Here is a 16,918-nt window from a genome sequence, read left to right on the forward strand (position 1 = left end):
CAAACTATCCCTCTTAAAAAGCGTCTGAATTTTATACGCAGAACAGGAATCAACCAAAATCAAGTTAATTTGTGGAATTATTGGCGAAACGCCACGCTCATACCATAGTTTTAGTTCTCTTACGCCCATTTTCACACACTTATCTTACTGCGAGATATAGGTGGTGCTGTGCTCCCTTCAGTTCTTTCTCACGTGTTTACGGCAACGATGTTAAATTATCTGGATGGTAATGTGGTTCTGCAAGGGCAGTAGAGAATATTGACGTCAAAGCATTCGCATAAAGGTCCCAAGAGAGTATTTTGCAGGGTTCCTTTCATGTGCGTTTCCTATTCAAATTCCGTTTGTTTTCAACTCCGACCTTGCTGAACAATGGGATTGTTCGTTTATCTTATTCACAAATATTCCGGCCGATTCCGCAGTTTGCTGTGCATTGTAATGTTGACACTTTGTTTGAAATCCCGTTATCTTACACCTTCCAATTCTGTATCATTGTTTTAAAGGGACGCAGTGGATCGCTGTGTAACCTCAGTCACTGTAATCTATGTCGCTCGCAATTTGCATGATAGTTACCTACTATGTTATGTATATCACATTCTGTAAGTTGCACTGAACATCCTTGACCTGCGCAAACACCAGTTTTTGTGCGCCTTGCCCTACCTTGAATATCAGTATGAGCATGTAGTGCACAAGAAAAACTACAGTGGGCTTACTCGAAAGCAGCAACATACAGACGATGAGCCGCCGAATCTTCTGTATAGAATTGTGTGTCATTTTAGTCGGTAACACGGAAAGTGCAGCACACAAGGTAACGATCATCGGTATCTCAGCGTTAAAGAGAACTCAGCACTCCGTAAGAGACAGAATAATTCTGCAGAAACCGTCTTACTGCTGGAATACTGGGAATTACCCAAACGACTGACTCGTTGGCCGAGTGATATTTACAGATGTCCGCAGTGCCTATAATGTATATATTTCAGCGTATCGCCTGTATCCTGCCTGGAAGGCGGCGCGTGGGTAGGAGCAGGAAAAAGTAATACACGTCAGTACGGCAAGAAAGTAGAAGTGGCTCACTGGTGCAAGAAGAGTAATACTTAACTTTTCACGGAGGTGCGAAGCTGAAGCGAAGTGTCTCGAGCCCATTTGATCAAGATCAGACGTCCAACCTACAGTGGTGCTTGTAGAGCTGAACAGCGCCTCCTAGAGGGCGCTGTCGTTGTGTGTCATAATGCCACCTTAACTGGCAGCTTCGCTGTGGCATCCTTGCTATCGATACCACAGTATCACATATCAGTACTACCCCAGAGGCATCAAAGTGGCAACGGAATGAAAAGTCCCCGTCAGACTTAGCAGTCTGGCAGAACCAGTGGTGTACGCCCGCTGATCTACGCCTACAGCGGCTCTGTACCATTGGCGCCGTCATGCTATGCGATATAGGACATCAGCAGTCACTGGGCGCCCAATCGCACTTTCAGCATCTGCGTGACGCTATACAGACGCCGCCTGGTTGCACCTCCGAAACCACTGTTAATACTACAGTTCAGAGCCTCTTCCTTATTGCCACTGATTGCTGGATTTTGTTACGTGACATGTAATGCAGCAAGAGTGTATGTACGCTTGAAAATACAAGTTCAATAAATATTCTGTTTACTGTGTAACCTGTTTGCAAATCGTCTGCTCCTACCCAGCTTTTCTATGGCGACAGTTGCTGCACCACTTTGTAGCCTACCTTAGTATCCTGTGCAAAGTCACACACAACACATAGCAAGCATTATATATACGCCTGAACACTGAAACGGTTAGGGTTTAATGCTTGACAGTGTATATCGCCCTATCACAGCTCGAGATGTGCCGGCCGGGGTGGCCGAGCGGTTCTAGGCCCTTCAGTCTGGAACCACGCGACCGCTGCGGTTGGAGGTTCGAATCCTGCCTCGGGCATGGATGTGTGTGACGTCCTTAGGTTAGAACGACTTAAACCTAACTAAGTTCTAGGGGACTGATGACCCCAGATGTTAAGTTCCACCGTGCTCAGAGCCATTTTTTGCTCGAGATGCATATAAATTGCGTGCCCTTGTGCCAAAGGCCCCCAGTGCAGTCAGGTGACCGTTCATCGAAGTGCTAACCGGGCACAACGTTGCTTAACTTCAGTGGTCGGTCAAGGCACTGCATTTATGATGCAGTAAGGCTTTGCCTACCTACTACTGTGAAATGGTGTTCCAGTAGTCGGGCAATCGTTTTAGCCCTTTGTTTTCCTTTGTTAACCAGCACAGACGCTGTGTGTTCACAGCAAACTGCAGATATCACGCTGAAACAACTTTATTTAAAATAGCCAACAATACAAACTTCAACAGACAGCGTAACTGGTCGCGCTGCTCGAAGTGATAGCGGCTGTTGATGCCACGTGGAACTAAGGTCTGAAGTCACTTCCAGTGGGTCGGATGACGATGTCGTACACCTGTAACATTACACTGTGTAGACAGTTACTTCCTAATTGTGCTAAATCTTAGAGTTATATTTGACAAGTATCGAAGCTATGTGACAGCAAGATAAAATACGTGATCGATAACTTGAGTAAAATTTATGCAGGTTATTTTCGTTTCTTCTCTAGCGTATAACTGAATCGGGACTCTTAGCAGAAACCTTAGCTCCAGATTGTTTTAACTGTGAAAATTCTGTATTGGATATGAAAAGCCTGAATACTCAGTGAAGTTTACCCTTCTGTCAGGTGGTCGTCCACGTTGGGTTAGGATTGGGTTGTTTTTGGGGAGGAGAGCAAGCAGCGAGGTCATACGTGTCATCGGATTAAAGAAGGACGGGGAAGGAGTCGGCCGTGCCCTCTCAAAGGAAACATCCCAGCATTAACGTGGAGGATTTTAGGGAAATTACGGAAAATCTAAATCAGGATAGCCGGACGCGGGACTGAACGTTCGTCCTCCCGAATGCGAGTCCAGTGTGCTAACCACTGTCCCACATCGCTCGGTCGTCCTCCAGGAATACAGAAATTGTGCCGTCCGCCAAGAATCCTTGTGACATGTTCTCTACTATCGATCCTTCATAGCTGGTGCCCTCTGACAGCTTCTACTGGAACGAAACATTACATTTCGTAGGTGGCGGTACCTGCTGAAGAACGGGTATTTAAGGCCTTGACTACTGCTTAAAGTGGAGAGTAGCCTGGACGAGGAAGAGTGAGTGCGGTGTGGGGACCTTGGCTGTCCGCGGGTTGTTGATATCGCCAGTGTGTCTGTTGCTGTGAGGGGAGGGACAGTGTGTGTTGTCAACCGCCCGGCCTGCCCTGTGCTCTCGTTTCGGTAATATGAAGCTCTGCCCAGTACCATAAGAAAACCACAACTGGGGCGACATATCTGCAGAATAGCGGACTGTAACGTTCAGTACCGTGATCTAGGCGTAGCGTCTTTGACTAGTAATCAAAACATCGTCGGTCCCGCTACTACTTAAATTTTGAATAACAATCATCAGTATTATAGGCTGAAGATTTCCGGCACAGGAAGTCACTCTCATTTAGCCAATGGCCTTGTCAAAGAGGGCGGAGGAACGGACAGACGTTGTGGTGAGAAACTGCCTCTAAAGATGGAAAATCAGCAATGATCAACGGCATGAGGATGCAGGAGGCGATGAAAACCACTGAACGAAATATACGTAATGTCTATTCATAGGACATGTGGCCTATAATTGAAAAAGTGTCATGGTGATCTCTCCATTGGCAAAAGAATCCAGAAGAGTTTTCCATTCGGGTCTTCGAGAGTTATCTGTCATGGGTCAGGTGACCGTGAGAACATCAACAGCAGCAGAAAATGCTATAACGGGCGTAAGATTTATTATGAATCGAAGGAAGGTTAGAGTATGTGTTACTGTGATGGCAATGATGGAGCAAGTATTTGAGCTTGTTTGCCTCAAACTCTCTCATTTATTGTACTGCTTTATCACGGAATTTCATCTTAATGTATGCAAGTTGTTACATTAGATTCTCTCTCTCTCTCTCTCTCTCTCTCTCTCTCTCTCTCTCTCTCTCTCTCTCTCTCTGTGGAACAGTACCAAGCTGAACCAGAACTATCATCTCCCCACCCCACATTATTTGGGGGTGGTGAGGGGGTGACAATGGCGGCATTGTATTGCAGTTTCAGATCAAAATTTGACAGCTACAGTTTGGGGCTGCTGATCCGCACTCTCTTTATTGGTGGCTGAAAACTTGTAACATCATCGTCGAAGTTAACAAAACATAAAGCTATGGCCTGGCACAGGAAGCCAGAGGCAGATGAAGCAGATGAAAGCCAGAAAGGTATACTTTTGCAAGAATCTACAAGTGGGCTCTGCTAATAAGGGAAGAATAGCTCCCAGGGCTTAAATGCCAAGAAGTTACCTCGGTATATAGGTTTGATCACTACTTCCAGAGGTGTATGCCACTGAACAGCAGAAGTACGAAATCACACTGCAGCAATAGTAACATGTACTGCCCGAGTGCCAAGTATCGATGTATGGTAACTTCCTTCGTCTAAGCGACGTGGATTGATGACTTGACAGAATAACGCTTGATCAAACCACTATACACGGCCAACCGGGCGGGCCAACGCACAGCTTTCCGGGCGGGAAGGAGTGCCGGTCTCCGGCACGAATCCGCCCGGCAGATTTATGTCGAGGTCCGGTGAACCGGCCAGTCTGTGGATGGTTTTTAGGCGGTTTTCCATCTGCCTCGGCGAATGCGGGCAGGTTCTCCTTATTCCGCCTCAGCTACACGGTCGGCGCGTGCGCCACCATTGAAGGCTGCGTTCACACTGCCGGCCGAGCCGAGCCGAGCCTGGCCGGGCCGCCGCCCGCTTTGATATAAGTCAGACACGTGGTTTTGAACTGCGGTGTTCACATTGGCGGCCGGGCCGCGCCGACACGGCGTGAGCCTCCCGGAGCCGAGCCGGCGACATCCCGAGTGTTTAATATTGCAGGCGCGAGCCGGCCTCAGGCGCGAGCCTGTGGAGCAGCACTACAGCTTCTGCAGTACACGCATCACATGTCTCCCTTCTGCTTTCATCACAAGTGTGACCGTGAAATGTGAGGTAACATCTTAAAAGTAATTTCTCATATATAATTATAATAAACGTAATTTTTCCTCACTGATTGCACACGTGTTTTATTTTATTTCATTTATTTAATCTACCGTATTTACATGCATTTACAACAATAGCTTGTCAGCGATCGCGGCATTGCCGCCACTGAATAGTTCACATTTACTTGTAAACGGAGGCATATATGAGTGTCACTGAGGGACGGAAATGTGTCCCTACCAGATGACAATGCATTGTAAAGTCATGCTGTGGCACGTTACTATAAGCTGTTGTCTGTGACATCTTTTTGCGACGTTCTTACTTTAATGAATGCAGAATAACATATACATGACATTAACTTGTGTCCATCAATTTGGTATCAGAAATTCGGCTAGTATGACAGTAATTATGCAGTTTCCAGATTATGGAACGAAGTAACCAAGGAGTGTGTTTCAGATAGTACACACAAATATAAATTATTTTCCTTTATAGTTTTATTTGCTTTATTTACAGTGAAATGAGATACACACAAATACAGTAAATAGCTAAGTACTTTCAATTCCAAAATTTTTTTGGGGTTTTTGAATTATTTTAAGTCGCATTTTTAACGAAATATTCAATAAGTGTTCGACAGTTTTCGAACGTAATGTGGAATTTCTGTTGAACGTGGCACCAGCTGTCTGCATATCAGCATTGTTACAAAACTTTTCACCTGCAACACTGCATCCTTCTCTGTCAATGACAATATTAGGAAGTAGACAAATGCACTTCACTATGTGATAAGCTAAGTCAATGGATGTTTCAGTTGCCTTCCTCAGTAGTCTCCATTTATTGGTCATTATACCAAATGCACATTCAACAATTTTTCTTGCTGTGGAATGCATATCATTGTATAGAATCTTCTTCTTGTCCAAATTTCTGCGAGGAAAAGGTCTCATCAAATTCTCTAATAAGGGGTAAGCTTCATCTCCCAAAATGACGTACGGTAGTTCCTGACACATTCCTTCAAGTCTTGTTGGTGGCGGTAATAACAGCTCCCCATTTGTAAGTTTCTTATATAACATACTTTCTTTAAACACGCCTTCATCAGACTGTTTACCGTAGGCACCAACATCTACAGCTATAAATTTGTAATTTGCTTCAGCAACCGCTTGGAGTACAATCGAATAGTTCTGTTTGTTGTTGTAAAACATGCTGCCAGAAAGTTTAGGACATTGGACACGTATGTGCTTCCCGTCTATACATCCGACACAGTTTGCCAGTGAAATGCATACGAGATGGGGATTTCCAGTTTCTTTAAATCGAGAAACAGTTGGCGTTGGTAAATGAGTGGGAGCAAGTGACTCCCATATGGCCATGCAAACGTCTTTCACCACCACTAATACGGTGGACACTCCTAATCGGAATGACGATGCTAGTGAATGATAGGAGATGCCAGTGGACAGATATCTGAGAAAAAAAATCGTAAAATGTGTTACTCAAGTGTGGTGTTGGACGAAGTTTTTACAGTTTTGTTTGCACAGTAGATACTTACTTAGTCCATGTCATTTCACAGTTATACAACAATAAATATATAAATAGACATGGCCATACTATGCATTTCGATTTCATTATTTTAATTGAAAGAATAAAGACCTGAGAGACAGTTACAGAAAATAACTTGTATAACTTGGAAAAATGTCATGTGATCCAGGGAATAGTATATTAAAATGCGGTTCCACTCGGGCTTTGTTCTGTCACATGATTTTCCTAAGTTCCACGAGCTATGCACGTTCCTTATCAGTGGAAATAGAACCACTGAGTCAAAGGGCATTATCTCAAAACTCTAAGCCTGTCAATCTGCCTATCTTACAAGGTAATGACCTCACAGAATTCTTTTCATCAGTGACCCCACATGATGAACCATCACCACTGCCAAGCGCTGCATCATAAAGAAAAAAGAAGAAAAAAAGTTGGAAAATTCTGAAGGAGTATTTCTGTGATTTTTCGTTGAAGGCACAGCAAGACATTACCCAAAATGACGAAGCTAATTACTTCCTAATGATACTCAGGAGTCCCATAAACTCTCTTCCCCTCAGAGGTGAGCGTTTGTGCAGCATTCACTCCCTCCAATTAATTGTGAAATTTAAAATACAAAAGCATGACTACAAAGTTCTCCTGCAAACCAAAAAGTGTGTACCAACGAATCGTACCTAATCGTTATACACAAATTTTCGCAGAAGTATAACAGCAGAAGAAAAACTGTGTTCTGTTTAGAAATTTTGTCTTGAATATTCTGCAGCACATATTGAAATGTATTATGATTCATTCTGTAATTTGAAAAAAACTATCCTGAAAAATTTTAAAGTTCTTGATATAAAGGAAAAAAGCTCTCCTAAATGTCTGTCGCTATTTATGGGCTGAATCCATAACCTCTTAGTTTTCTGTACTTCAAACCTCGAAGAGTTACTGCAGAGTCAAAACAATACCAATAAAAGAGTGAAGACATTGTTCTACACGACAGCACAGACTACCTAAAGGAGAGCAACTGTTGACTGCAGCTGCGTTTTCTACTGACTTGCTTGTCAGCTGTCGAAGGGTGAGGATTTTTTAAAATTTATTTGGCCTCCGGCAACTAACAGCCATTTAGCGAAAGAGTGGGGATTACCTTGACAGTGCAGCGCAGCCCGCCAAGGAAGGAAAAACAAAACAATGAAGAACAATGAAACGCACATCTGTATCGATCTACAGTAGTTTCATTAACTCTCTATTATTTTTCTGTAAAAGTAGACAACGAGACTACGGAATTGCGCTTCAGTTTCTGCAGTAAACTTATCACAAATCTCCAGTTCGTTTTTGTGATAAATTTTGGTGTAAAACTAATCAGACGTATCTCATTGACACTCCTACCTGTACGTGTACTAAGCCAAGTTGTAACCGCGCGAACTCCGTGGCTTGCGGACGCGGCACTGACGCCACTGAGTAGCTCGCATTACTTGTGTCACAGAGACAGATATCAGTATCAGTATCATTTCAAAAACTTTTTGGTACTTTTAGCTACATTTCATTCGCAACAATGTATGGTCTAAAACGGATCTAACAATAAGCTACCCGCTACATAACTTTTTCACTACAAGATTTGTAAATCAAGTGCACAACGTTGACAAATAGCATCATTTCACAATGACTGTTACGAAATATGGAAAGATAAATGATTCAATACGAAGCTAAAGTGTTACAATACCACGTGTACAAAAATCAGTTTCGTAACGCTTCCCAACCGATTTTGAAGAAAGTATGAGGCTAAAATATCTAAGAAATCACGCGAAACGAAAAGTAGATTTTTTCTTTTTTCAAGACGTAAGTAATGCTTTTAAGGAAAAAATAAGTTCATAAAACGATGTGGCAAGTCTTATATGCCGCTAAGAAGTTTCAAAACATGCAAATCGGAGAAGTGGATTTTCCCCCATTTCGCCGTCCCGGCTCGGCGCGGCGCGCAATGTGAATGCACCACACGTCGGCCTGAGCTGGCCAGGCACGAGCCGACCCAGTACGCATCGGCCCAGCAGTGTGTACGCAGCCTACTCTACCACGCAAACATAGGGGTTACACTGGTCTGTTGTGAGACGTTCCCTGGGGGATCCACCGGGGGCCGAACTGCACAATAACCCTGGGTTCGGTGTGGGGCGGCGGTGGGGTGAAGTGGACTGCCGTAGTCGTCGTGGGGTGGGTTGCAGATCACTGCGGCTGCGGCGGGGACGGAGCCTCTGTCGTTTCTAGATCCCAGGTTAACTTAACTATAAAGACTCCCCATTTTCGTTACGCAATGTCTGTCACAGAACATATCTCGAAGTCGTCAGCAGGTGGCAACAGCTATCAACTTGTAGAGTGTCATCTAGAAACTGCTACCGGACTCCAGGACTAGGTGCAGTCAGTGTAACGAACTTGATGTCATCGGGAGTAAAATGGTGCCTTTTAGCTGCGAAATTCTCTCCTGGCTGACTTCCAAAGACCTCAGCATGCCTATCTGGGAATCTACAGTTCATGGCTGATGATGACTAGCTGCCGAGCTGCCCCTTGCCCTGTGCAATACCCTACTCCTACTACAGGCTTGCAGTGCAGGACACTGAGCCATGGAGCTGCATCGAATACAACGGCATTTTTTGAGCGCTCGAGTGCTTCCTGTGCAGGATAGTCTTGAGAAACTGAACATTTGAAGGTCCATCCACTTCTACTAAAGTGAGGCCTGTGATTATAACTTCTAGCACTTTCGCTACTTTATAGAATTTCTGCCCATAGCGAATTGCAAGATTGGCTAACTCAATTAGGAATATCAAGGTGGTATCGTATGCTGTCTTCTCTAGTACTGTACCTGACTGATACTTAGCTAGCAACAGTACTGACAGGATGTCACACACTTTATTGTGAACCATTAGCAGGTATGTATGGGGGACCAGAAAAACTTCTCCTCTGAACTCTATTAGAGCAACACGTCCATTCCAACAGACGGATATATCTAAATCACGTAGCTGGATGTAATTGTTCTTCATGATCATGGTAATCTTATCCTCAGTGAATTTAGACGGGATGTTCTTTTCCCATCCTAACTTGTTAATTAAGTTGTCCAGACTCCAAGTTGGAGCCAACATAACTCACTTCTTTTTGGAGCTGCATGCCACTCACCTACCCTCACGGCCTGACACTGTGGTTCTTTATTCGCCAGAGTGCTGGCGACATGACACCACAGCACTGCCATTGTCGCTGGCCTGCTGAGGCGACACAGTCAGCACATGACCTTTGGACAGGGTGCTGAGCTCAGGTTGGCCGGGTCTTCATACTCCAGGGCTGATGTCCACCCCCAGCTGCTGACTATGGTGACTGTACAGAACAGTATTAAAATTACTGTGCCTTACACACTGTAAACATCCTACTGAGAACGACACTGTGATTTGACAGCGGCCATCCACCTAGCTCCATGAACTTCCTGCGTCTGCACAACAATGGTGCATTATTTAACTGCAGCCGCTATACTGACCCACAGTGCAACAACTGGCGTCAGAAGTGTCTGACTGTCGACAGCCACTTCTGCCTATAATCCCCACATCGTCCTAAACCACTTGGCCGTCATAAGTGACTGCACTCACTCAAGTGTGTTCTTTATGCTGTACTTACTCTTCGCTCTTGTTGGGTTTGTGTGGAAGTTAGATACCACAATGTCGGGCAGTTAGGTTAGTTAGAATTCCATAGTGCTCAGAGTCATTTGAACCATAACTTCTAGGGGACTAATGACCTCAGAAGTTAAACTACTTAAACCTAAGGATATCACACACATCCATGCCCGAGGCAGGATTCGAACCTCCGACCGAACTGCTAAACCACCGCGGCCGGCAGATTGAAATGTGATGGTATTTTGTCACACAAGGGAGCTCGTCTCACGAACGAATAGACGTTTTCGTGTCTTCTTTTTTTTTTATTATGCCGTGTGGCTAGGGCCTCCCGTCGGGTAGACCGTTTGCCTGGTGCAAGTCTTTCGAGTTGGTGCCACGTCGGCGACTAACGTGTCGATGAGGATGAAATGATGATGATGATACGGACATAACACCCAGTCCCTTAGCGGAGAATATCTCCGACCCGGCCGGGAATCGAACCCGGGTCGTTAGGTACGACCTTACGTCACGGTGACCACTCAGATGCCAGGGGCGGACGTTTTCGTGTCAAAAGAAATGGCTTTCAGAAGGAGTGCATCTCAAAGTTTACACTTCTGCTTTTAATTTTGGACAGTATAAACAACCTCTGCTGAAACTAAGAGTGCAAGAGGAATTCTATTGTTAATCGCGGGAGGCAGGTGGGATAAGTGGAACGAAAGCGTTGAATGTCTCTACAAGGCTGAGAACTTGTCCAGTGACATGCCACAAAAAGAAACGGAAGTCGATATTGAAGACGTAAGGGATCCAATATTACACACAGATTGTAATTACGAACGTCTGGTCAGGGTTCTGTTAATCTTATTTGTCCCTTCTTCAATATTTTATCACAAACCTTTCAGAGTTCTGTGTGATACTGGAACAGCCTACAGACGGTCTGCTGAGAACAGCTGTCGTTGAGCTAAGGGCGTGAGCAAAAGCTGCCAACTAGTGGTCGCACATCATCTTAATCTGGTGGAAATATTTCCCTGAGGTGAAACATTATGTGCGGGCACAACGAAGTATCGCGCTTGTAGGGGCACTGCCAGGTGCGAACGCTGCTGGCAAGCTATGTTGGTGCCCCTCCTGAAGGCCGCTAGAGTCTAGCGTCAGCACATCTATTTGTTGCTGTTCTCAGGTGTGCACACAGCTTGCTTTTTGCGGTCTGGCAGTGTAAATAAGCACGCTGCTATGTTCAGCAAGAGTATACGTTTCTCGCTTGTGGCTGGCTCCAGTAGACGATGCCTGGAGCCTAGCAACCAACTAGTACTGGTGGCAGCAGTTTCCATGCCATTCACCTGACTACTACACTGTCATGCGTCTGACGGTGGTCACATTAATGTAACCACCGTTTGCACTGCAGAGCATTGAAAGACATGCTTGAAGAGAGTTAGGATGGCTTCACATTCCTAACGTAGCTGGCCTCGGCACTGGAATCAGAGTTGAGGATCCATGGCACGAACTGCCCGATCGAGATGGTCCCAAATATTCTCGATTGGGTTTGGATGTGAGGAGTTTTGTTGTCAGGCAGTACGGTAGAGCTCGCAATGTATGTGCATGGTTCATTTACAGCCAGGATGAGTTTGTGTCACGTTGCATTGTCCTGCTGGTAGATGCCACTGTGCTGAGAAACACAAACTGCTTTTAGGGTTGGTCATGGTCCTAAAGAATAGATGCATTCGTGAATGACAAGATCACCCAGGGAATGCCACGAAGACATTCCTCAGACCATAATGCTTCCCAACCCGACCTGGACGCTTCGGCGTGTATGGCGTAAAACGTTTGAAACCAAAGGCTCTCTGTCCAATTGCGGTATAAAATGTGATACATCTGAAAAGGCCACCTGTCTCTACTCAGTGGACGTCCAGTTGTGGTAATGAAGTACAAATTCCAACCTTCATCGCCGATGAACAAGTCAGCACCAGTGCATGAACGTAGGTGGCTGCTGTGGGGGCTCATATAGAAACGTTCGCTGAATTCTCGGTGCGGATATACTGTTGGTAACTCCTCAGTTGATCTGGGCAATCAGTTTCTCAACGGTTGCTCCTCTGCTCGCCTGTTCACATCTCCACAGTCGTTGTCTGCTATGGCCCGTGCTGCACAAGTGTGAATGACAAGTGCCTCGGTGCCAGTTTTGGATAGCGCCGTTTTCCGTGCACAGTAGAACCAAAGCGGCACGCGAACAGTTCGTAAACGTAGCCATTTCAGAAATTCTTCAACCCACGACCCAGAAGCCAACGATCATGCCCTTCCGAACGTCAGATAAATCGCTCTATTTCCACAATACAGCCACTGGAATGTTTTCCACATTCCCCCAAAACGCAATAGAGAGTGTATAACGCTAGTGCTGCCATGTGCCGTCTGTGAGTAGGTATTGCACGTTGACAGGAACGTTTGCGGTGTTCACATTAATGTGAATCCATGTATGTATAGTATAACTTGTAACTATGAGACATCGTAAATTGTTGCTAATTTGTGTTGCAACATATTTTTGCCTATCTGTTCCATAATAGTATTTGATCCTGTGACACATTTCTGTTCCTGTTATAACGGCGACCGGAACGTTCGCCTGCCGCTCCGCGGGTCCCGCCACGTTTTCCGTCACTTCAAACCCGCGACTAACAACACAACGGGAGAGGACGGACACGGCCAACGAAGGACCTTACAAGAACAACGACGACGACGACGACGACGACGAAACAACAGACTCAAGAAAACTTAACTAGACAACCACGTCCACTCGTAAACAAAACACGCCGTCTAACCTTGCGTAAGTCTCTGGACATATCGCCTCGCCTTAAAGCTCAGCCTGTCAGTCTATTTTTTTCCCTTCATTGTATTTAGATTCCCCCCCGAAGGAGGTGGGCTGGCAGCAGCTTATTACGTTGCTCTGCAGCCTCCAGACTTTTTAAAAGGCAATAAGAAGTTAAGAAACAATAAAAGCAGGCGATAAAACGGGGACTTAAATTGTAAAACGGCGGAAAATTGTGGAAAGATAAGACATCAAGCAACAGGTTGGCAAAGCGAATAAAATGCATGCTATGCAGACAGGTAACATAGTAGACACACAATTAAAAAACATGGCGACAGTCTGGAAAAGACACATCATACTGTCGCTAGGTGTGGTTTCTGTTCGCAAGAGATATAAAATCAAAGTATTGCAAACGGCCAACACTGATTACTCACTGTAAACACTGCACTAAAATGTCGGCACAAAGAGGACACTCCATAGGCTAGGGCAGATGGGGGGGATGGATGTGGACAGATGAGGGGAAAACAAGGAGGGAGGAGAGGAAAAACGAAAGGGCAGGCGAAACCAAAGGTGGGAGAGGACTCATAAGGGTGGGAGGGGCAGGGCAGACGCGAGAAGGAATGGGGGAAGGCAGAGGACGGAAATGCAAAAGGGCTGGGGGGAGAGAAGGGGGGCAGAGAGAGGATAGGTGGGGAAAAAAGAGGAAGGAAGGGGGGAGAGGGAGCCCTAAAAAGGATGGAAGAAAGGAGGGGGATGAGGATCAGAGTTGATAGGAGGGATAAATGGAGGGAGAGAGGGCATCACCCGGGAGGGGTCAGGCTGGGCGACAGGCAGGCGCTTAAGTACGCTATCGGGGACGCTGCTATTGGTCGCTGCAGCCACGTGTTCCACTGCAGCGCCCTCACTCTAAATGTGGGCTTACGGCGCGATGGTACAGAGACGTCTACTGGTTTTCGACGTCCATGACGTCTGGTGGGGATTCAAATTCGGTGGCGCGCGGTACCAGAGTACCGGTCTCAGACTGATTGTCCAGGACAGGGACTCACCTGTGTGCGTGGGTGCTGTGAGAGCATGAAGATGACCGCCTCTGCGATGTCCTCTGGTTCAAGAAACTGGCTTTCCCAAAAGTCGTCTGGTAGACCAATCAGCGGGTTAAAGAGCTCCGTCCTCACGGGTCCCGGAGAGACTTGCTGTTGGATAAATGAATGTACCAGCGTGAGTAACTACAACTAGAATGAGGAGTGCGTACAACAAAGGCGGCAAGATCCAAGTTTTGAAAGATAAGTAACGTCAAGTAACCCACGTCCAACGAAACGAAGCATGAATGCAAGATAATTTCAAGGGTTTGCTGCAGTAGAGCCTGTGTTTTAATTGAAAATAATAGTCTTAATAAACAGTACCATATTCACAGAAAAGCGACACAAATGTTGCCCATTCTCATATTTCACGGCGAAGAGTTTATTTGTTGAGAGCGCGCGTTCATAAATTACGACAACTTTGTTTTAGATCTTTCGAATGTGCAAGCAATCGCTGTCAGATAGAGAGCTGAAGAGCTACACCCTATCTACTTCCAGTACGTACATTATAAACAGGAAAAAAGGATCAAACAACATATCGTAGAATACCGTTACTCAGTGTAAGATGGCACAGTACTTGATGTACAATATGTAACATTAAAACGACTGCGTGTTGGCGTTGCTGCCTTTTAAGATAAAAGGATGCATGGATTAGTTAGAGCCCACCACCGTGTGGACAGTTAGACAATGAAGTTTAGCTTTTGTTTATGGTATTAAAACAAACATGAAAGAAAGTTGGCCAGTTAACGTATTGTAATAAAAGACTTTCACAGCCGAAAATCATATAATTTGGGGAGAGTATATAAGAAGATAAAAAAATTACTAAATAGTTTAATGCTGCTCTTTATTTGTTACTCATTGATTAAGAATATCATTACGAATTATTAAAGAAAGTGCGAGGTATACAAAAGGAATACTGTTAGCTGGAAGAACAACATCTGCAGCTGGCAGCAACAAGAAGGCAGAGCGCTTCAAGGCAGCGATCCCTAGTGGCTGCAATGAACTTTAAATGCCGAATGCAGAAGAGCAGAAAGATTACGTTGTGCCGCCGATTATTTGTCAAACTATTTCCTAATTTCCTGACCAAGGCCGACTTGTCATTAGGCAAGACCAGGGCGGCCGCCTAAGGAACCAAAATGTTTGGTGCGGCGAATGACGGAAAATATTAATTCAGTTATACATGGTAAATCAGAAGATTAGCGAAAAAATCTATGAACGGTCTCATGATTGTCCAGTAAATGTAGGATGAAGATAGATGATACTTGGTGTAGCAATTTTAATGGCCAGTAGTGTATTTCACATGATAAGGAGAAATGCAGATGATAAACGGGTATTCGTTCGAGAAATATATTATACTAGAAGTGACATGTGATTACATTCTCACGCAGTATGGGTGCATAGATCATGAGAGATCAGTACCCAGAACAGCCACCTCTGTTCGTAATAACGGCCTTGATACGATTGGGCATTGTGTCAAACAGAGCTTGGATGGCGTGTACAGGTACAGCTGCCCATGCAGCTTCAACACGATACCACAGTTCATCAACAGTAGTGACTGGCGTATTGTGACGAGCCAGTTGCTCGGCCACCATTCACCAGACGTTTTTAATTGGTGAGAGATCTGGATAATGTGCTGGCCAGGGCAGCAGTCGAACATTTTCTGTATCCAGAAAGGCCCGTGCAGGACCTGCAACATGCGGTCGTGCATTATCCTGCTGAAATGTAGGATTTCGCGGGGACTGAATGAAGGGTAGTGCCACGGGTCGTAACATAACGGAAATGTTCACACTGACGGCACTTTCAACAGTGGACGTTACAAGAGGTGACCGAGACGTGTAACCAACGTCACACCATAACCATCACGCCGGGTGATACGCCACTATGGCGATGATGAATACACGCTTCCAATGTGCGTCCACCACGATGTCGCCCAACACGGATGCGACCATCATGATGCTGTAAACAGAAGCTGGATTCATCCGAAAAAATTAAGTTTTGCCATTCGTGCACCCAGATTCGTTGCAGAGTACACCATCGCAGGCGCTCCTGTCTGTGATGCAGCGTCAAGGGTAACCGCAGCCATGTGAACGTTTGCAAGACAACAACCATCTGCACGAACAGTTCGACGACGTTTGCAGCACCATGGACTATCAGCGCGGAGACCATCTGTTGACTCAGGGATCGAAACTTGGCTGCACGATCCGTTAGATCCATGTGGATAAGATGCCTGTCATCTCGACTGCTAGTGATACGAGGCCGTTGGGATCCAGCACGGTTTTCCGTATTACCTTCCAGAACCCACCGGTTCCATATTCTGCCAACAGTCATTGGATCTGGACCAACGCTAGCAGCAATGTGTCTATATGATAAACCCTAATCGCGATAGGCTACAATCCGACCTTTATCAAAGACGAAAACGCGATGGTACGCATTTCTCGTTCTTGCACGAGGCAACGTTTCACCAGGCAACGCCGGTCAACTGCTGTTTGGGTATGAGAAATCGGTTGGAAACTTTCGTCATGTGAGCACGGTGTAGGTGTCGCCACCGGCGCCAACCTTGTGTGAATTATATGCAAATGATTAGCTTATTAGAGCACATTCTTCTTCCTGTCGGTTAAATTTCGCGTCTGTAGCACATCTTCGTGGTGTAGCAATTTTAATGGCCAATAGTGTACGTAGAACGAAACAATAAAGTAAACTTATCATTCAGTGTATGACATCTGATAATACTCATAGGGGCCAGCACGTAAAAACAAAGCTACATTTTTATTTCGTACTGAAATTTCATTGGCATTCTGTACAAGAAATATTCCTTCCCTTGTACAGTAGATTTTTGGCTTCATAGTTTTTCCAAGTCCAGTAACTTTGTTTGAAGAC

The 16,918-nt window shown here is 45.3% G+C and overlaps 1 protein-coding gene across 1 annotated transcript in view; it reads right to left on the reverse strand.

Annotated features, from left to right (window-relative positions):
* Window positions 1-2,020: 2,020 nt before the first annotated feature.
* LOC126336361 (farnesol dehydrogenase-like) overlaps window positions 2,021-16,918 on the reverse strand; it is a 75,976-nt gene continuing 61,078 nt past the window's right edge. Inside the window, exons 5-6 of the mRNA XM_049999955.1 lie at window positions 14,012-14,155; window positions 2,021-2,452 (exon numbers count right to left, since the gene is read on the reverse strand). Coding sequence (XP_049855912.1) covers window positions 2,405-2,452; window positions 14,012-14,155 — 192 coding nt within the window. The 3' untranslated portion in view covers window positions 2,021-2,404. The remainder of the gene's footprint in view (window positions 2,453-14,011; window positions 14,156-16,918) is intronic.

The sequence above is a fragment of the Schistocerca gregaria genome, chromosome 2, assembly GCF_023897955.1.
Source record: "Schistocerca gregaria isolate iqSchGreg1 chromosome 2, iqSchGreg1.2, whole genome shotgun sequence".
Classification (NCBI taxonomy): Eukaryota; Metazoa; Arthropoda; class Insecta; order Orthoptera; family Acrididae; genus Schistocerca; species Schistocerca gregaria.